Source organism: Belonocnema kinseyi, chromosome 9 (genome assembly GCF_010883055.1).
Source record: "Belonocnema kinseyi isolate 2016_QV_RU_SX_M_011 chromosome 9, B_treatae_v1, whole genome shotgun sequence".
Taxonomy (NCBI): domain Eukaryota; kingdom Metazoa; phylum Arthropoda; class Insecta; order Hymenoptera; family Cynipidae; genus Belonocnema; species Belonocnema kinseyi.
The window spans coordinates 14955033-14960912 of NC_046665.1; the positions used below are offsets into that span (position 1 = coordinate 14955033).

Genomic DNA, 5880 nt, shown 5'->3' on the forward strand with positions numbered 1-5880 from the left:
TAGTGTTGTTTTTGTGTTTTCCACGCGATAACGTCGCCGAAAATTCTTATTAGGTAACCGCATGTAGTTAGTGAACCTTTACAATCAGCCATGCTGGCGTCCGAGTACATATCAACGTCGTTACTGGTTCCGTGATACGTTAGCGAATAGGTTTTAGTCTTTATGAGGTATCGGAAAACTCGTTCGAGCATTTTCTGTTCAACTTTCGTGGGATTAAGTTGGTGTCGACTCAGTACATTCACCGCATGCGATATGTCGGGCCTGGTGGCGTTTGCTAGATACAGTAGAGAGCCAACTGCTTCTCTATACGGCGTTTCCGGTATGCTAGGGTTTATGATTTGTTCATTTTCACGCTCGCGTCTTTCTCTGTTTTGTACTTGTTGAGTAATCATTGGAGATCTTTGAGGAAATGCCTGTGTATATCCGAATTTCTCAATCATTTTGTCGATGAATTTAGACTGATTTAATTTTATCGTTTTATTTACCCTGTCCTGCGTGATTTTTATACCTAAGTATTCACCTGGTTCACCTAAATCTTTCATGTTAAATTTCTCCTGTAGTTTTCTTTTGTAACTTTTTAATAACTGTTTGTCATTGCCTGCCATTATCACATCATCGACATATAGTACTGCTATTATGATTTTATTTCTTAATTTTAGAATGAATAAACATGGGTCTAACTCATTAGTAGTGAATCCTAATTCCTTCATTGTTTCGGTAAACAGCGAATTCCAACTCTTTGGGCTTGTTTTAAGTCCATATAGTGATTTGTACAATAGACACACTTTTGTTTTTCGTTCTTCCGGTGTATAGGGCATTCCTTCGGGAATTTCAATATATATTTCTTCATGAACCGGACTATTTAAAAAGGCTGTTTTAACGTCTAACTGGTACATTTCGAGGTCATATTTATTTGCGAACGCGAGTACTGCTCTTACCAGAGATAGTCGTGTTACTGGAGCATAAGTTTCGCTTAGCTCATACACGTTTGAGTCTTGGAATCCGCGAGCAACGAGTCTGGCTTTCTTTATTTCTTTCCCTTCGTTATCTATTTTATTTTTGAATATCCATCGCGTACTTAATATGTTTGGTTTGCAACCTCTTGAATCGACCGTAGGTCTATCCACTACTCTATAAACTTTATTTGTAGTCATTGCGTTTAATTCTACGTTAACTGCCTCGTACCACTCTGCTTTGTCCGGTCGACTCATCGCATCACGATAACTTTGCGGATCGCCACTGATTTTCGCTAAAAGTGCAAATCTTTCTCTGTCGAAGTCCGGATTTTCGGTACCTTCTAGTGACGAATATAACACGACAGGTTCTGTGTGAGTTTTTCTCGGTCGACCTCGTTTCCTTTTAATTTTTGGCTCTATCACTTCTCCCTCATTATCCGAATTTTCACCAGTGCCTCCCTCAGTTTCTACTCTCCGTTTAGAGACTACTTTGTCTGGGTCCGTACGAGTGAATTTAATTTCTTCGACAGTTTCGGCTTTTACAATGTCTTTATATGTATATCTTTCAACGAATCGTACGTCGCGAGTCTCAATTAATTTTTTACTTTCTGGGTGATAAACTATATAGCCCGTTGGCATGTAACCGACAAGATAAGTTTTAAGCATGAGGGAACTAAATTTTTCATCGTTTTGAATTTTGGTGTACGCGAGACACCCGAAACGCTTTAACTGATTGATATCGTAATGATGTTCTGGTGCAAGTAATTTAATCGGTGCTTGCATTTCAAGGGTTTTGTGAGGGCTTATATTGTATAGATACGTACCGAAACCTAGTGCTATATCCCACATGTAGGAAGGTACAACTCATATATGCAATTTTTAGATCTTCTCTGATTAGATTCCGCGTCGAGATTATGAAGTTTCGTAGGGCTTCTGGTACCTCGCTTTTGTGTTTCAACGCATATTCACCTGCGTATCTTGAATAGCTATCCACGAAGCAGACTACAAAACGTTTGCGACCGGGGTAAGTCATTGGACTTATGTATCCCATAACATCAGCATGGATTCTTAGTAACGGTCTGTTTTCGCGGTGTCTGATTTTTACGAATGGAAGTTTGGACATTTTTGCTTTATAACAAATTTCGCATTCTTTTATACCCTCATCAAAATCCACATCGTTAAAAAATTTAATCTCTGGGTACATTAATTTGAATTTTTTCATGTATGCTGCGGACATATGTCCCAATCGCGTGTGCCATAACATGACAATATTTAATTTGTTTATTTTTGCATCAGCTAATTGAATTGAACTTTTTATTCCTGACACCGTAACTTTGTTGGCTTTTTCTACTTTTCTGTTGTTTACTGTATGTAGTAAGTTATTTCGCGATGCTGGGGTAACTGGATTTTTCACACTGGGTTTAGTACTTTTACCGCTTCGCGTTGCAATATTGACGAAAATTTTCTTAGAGTTAGTTTCTTTGTTATTGGTCTGTGTTTTTAATTCGATTTCCCAGAAGAGTTTATTATACATTCCGGATAGTACTGTTTTTCGCGTACCTGGGTCATAAATGTTTATTTTTTTGTTATCTAGATATATGACTAGACCTTTATCAACAAATTTCCGTAGCGAAAGTAAGTTACGCGCTAAGTTTTTTAGAGTAAATTACATCTTTAATTTCTATTTCACTTCCGTCTTTTAAATTTAACGCGACTGTACCCTTCCCTTGAATCGTCAAATTAGAGTCTGAGTCTTTGTTTGCACAGCTGATTTTGCCTGATTCTGAACAATCGATTTCTCTGAAATATAGTCACGATTTCGCGAGATGTTCAGTGGCGCCAGAATCCGCGATAAAATTATGTATCTCCGATTCGGGTTCGCTGTCGCTTTCGGTACGTTCGCAATCGCTGTTACCGCTGTCCTTCCCGTCCTCGACCAAATTCGCTTTAGCTTTACTTTTGTTTTTCAAAAACTTTTTGTTTTTACCTGAGTACTGGGCTTGACCTTTTGAGAACTGGGGTACTGAGGGGTTCGTCGATGTTCATCTTTGCGACGACCTGTTGTCCGGTGCTGGTGACCGAGTCGACGGTCGGAACCGCTTGTTCGGCCGCTCTCCTTCCGGTTGAGCACCGAGGTCCCTTGTGTTTCCAGGGTTGTACCGGGAACACTCTACTTTCACGTGCCCTTCCTTTTTGCAGATAAAGCACACTGGTCGAGGGTGGGGGCACTTGTCCTTTGCGTGGAATCTCGATCCGCAGTTTGGACAGTGCTCTCAATGTTGGTTCTGTGTTTGGGCGTGTAGAGCTGTGCCCGAATCCGACCTCGGGGACACGGACATCGTTCTCTTTCCAGTGACCTGCAGGAAAAGTTTCTTTAGTGCATTGTAAGAGCATTCTTGTCCTGTTGATGTCGAACTGATACAGTTTGCGGTTATAATTTCTGGTATTGTACTTGCAACAGAATGATAAAATAGTTTACGTTTTTCGTCTTCTGGGTACTTTCGTGATTTGCACTGGCTTTCATAAGTTCTGATAGTTTTTTCGAATCGCGCGCAGTACTCAACACCTTTTTCTTTCTTAGGATTGAACTGGATATTTACTAATCTTTTAAACGCAGTGTGTTCGTCTAATCCGATTTCACCGAGCTTGGTTTCTTTGATGTAATTTATCAGTTCTTTTGGGTCATTTAAATGAGTGAATTCTCCCTCATAATCGTGACCTATGTGGTTTATTATTATGTCTTTTACTTTGATTTGATCGTGTTCGAGTTTGTTTTTGTCGACCTTTTCGCGTTCTGTTTCACTTAATACATAGAAGAGATTTCGCGACTGTAACTCTGTGTAAAGATAATTTTCAAATGTTTCAAAATTCATCGATTTGGTTAAATAGTACTTCCTTTGAATATTGGTTTCGGTGTGTGAGAACTCAACATTTATTCTATTCGCGTGGGCTGTTGTCGCGTACCCGGAGATAGATTGGTCTTTCAATAAACTTTTCTTAACTTCAGTAGCAATTAGCTGTGACAATTGATCTATAGGTATATTTAGGCTACTCACGTTTGCATCGTTCACATTGGTCGATAAAAGGCTTGTTCTATTTGTTTTTACCTGGTGTGGAGTCGATGTGTTGACTGGGTTACTGACTACAAATTCACGCGACATTGAGAGACTGGGCAGTGCTGGTGTATTTCCGAGGGCGTGAGAGAGCACGTGCTCGCGTTTCTCAGCTGGAATGTTGTTGGTACTGGAGACGTTGGTCTTCTCCTTTTCAGCCCTTTCTATCTCGGCGTCCCAGTCTTCGACGTCGCCTGTTTGTTGTTTTTGCTGTTGTTGCTGGTGGAACGGGTTGATCAGTCTGACTCGTTGATTGTTTTCGTCGATCACCGAGCTTCCCTCGGTGCGATCGTGGAGTTCACTGTCCTCCTCGGCCTGTCCTTGAGACACATGACCATCCTGTGTTTGTAGTTGCAGCTCAATGTTTTTCTTCAGGAGTTCAGCGATGGATGACAACATCTTGTTCATTTCCTGAAGTTCACTGCTGGTCTTCAGAGATGCTTCATAAGCAGCTCTGGTCATTGAGTTCGGCGAGAGAGGTGGGGTAGGAACTTTGTCTGCGACTGGTTGTACCGGTCGAGTTGCTGGTCTGGGAGGCGGAGCTGGCTTCTTTCTCAGCACGAAGCATTTATTTGGGCCAGTCTTGACCTCAAACTGTGCTTCAAGCCAGCCGGTCTGCTTTTCGGTGAGTACGCCTTGTTCTGTGGAGGTAAACAAAAAATTATTAGTATTTTGAGGTTAGCTATTTATGTTTTTTCTGATAGTTGACGAGGTTTTGGTGCTACTAGTCAATCTACCGCACCCGGGCAAAATCCGACTGTAGCGAGCATCACCTTTGTCGCCTAACAGAAACACAAGTTAGGCTTCCGGCTCAGCCCGTAGTCTTTGTCCCATTCCTGTGTACGACACCCAGCACACAGTGAATGGTTAGGACCCTCGCAACGTTATCTGTTGTGCTGAGCTTATCCTCAAGCACACTGGGCTGTGTCGACTCGTGCTAGTCTGCTACGCAGTCACATTATTTGTCGACATGTACCAGACATGAAAATGAGCGTAGGTACACTGTTAGTGCTCGGCCGAAGCGTACACACGTCTATGATGCTGTGCTAACCAACAAAAAAAATCAACGTGCTTACCAATTTGGATGACCTGAATTTCATTGCTTGAAAAGGCTAAGCAGAAGCCTACTGAGGTTAGAGTGCATTAGTTACTATTTAGAGTATAAGACTTATGCTGTTTTGCACGCGAGAGCTGTTTTTGTACGCGACTGTGTATTTTAGTTTGAGCTTATATTTCGGAACGCTTGGTATTCGAGTCCGCGCTCTCCGTTTTTTGTCGAACACGCACACGCGCGAGTTGTGCCAACCCAGCGCCGCTGCGCAAGTGAGCGCTCTCTGTCTCTCTCTCTCTACTGCGGTACTGGTGTGCGCGCGCATTTCTTTTCGACGCGCTCTGTGTGCGCACTCGTTTTCCTTTTGTCTCGAGAGGAACGATGCCTCGCCGCGCCATTGTTACCGGCCGGCGACTTTGGATTTTTGTTTGTGCACTCAGCCATCTTGGATGAGCAACAGGTTGCCGCGTGCCGAGACCTGTTGCGTCTTTTTATGCGACTTATGAAATTTACGCCTGATGCTTTTGCGGCACTTCCGATCTGTTCGCGTCGCACTTTTGTCTGAATATATTGTCCTGGGTACTTACCTCCCACATTTGTCTGGGTCGGTGCTAACTGCACCTTTTGCTGGTTGTTGCTCGTTGATGAGCCCTCGGGTTGCTTGGCATCACCCTTTTCACTGTTGTTCGCCATGACAACACAAGTGAAGCTTGTTCTAGTTTTTCGTAGAACAAAGGAGCTGGTCACCGGAGGAGTCACT

The 5880-nt window shown here is 42.5% G+C and overlaps 2 protein-coding genes across 10 annotated transcripts in view; one reads left to right on the plus strand and one right to left on the minus strand.

Annotated features, from left to right (window-relative positions):
* The window catches only part of LOC117179929, a 1200486-nt gene that overhangs the window by 43976 nt on the left and 1150630 nt on the right, over nt 1-5880 (plus strand). The window lies entirely within an intron of this gene.
* Nucleotides 3230-5880, minus strand: part of LOC117180426 — a 69455-nt gene continuing 66804 nt past the window's right edge. The window contains exons 3-5 of the mRNA XM_033372925.1: nt 5708-5878; nt 4064-4710; nt 3230-3313 (exon numbers count right to left, since the gene is read on the minus strand). Of these exons, the coding sequence (XP_033228816.1) occupies nt 3230-3313; nt 4064-4710; nt 5708-5878 (902 nt within the window). The remainder of the gene's footprint in view (nt 3314-4063; nt 4711-5707; nt 5879-5880) is intronic.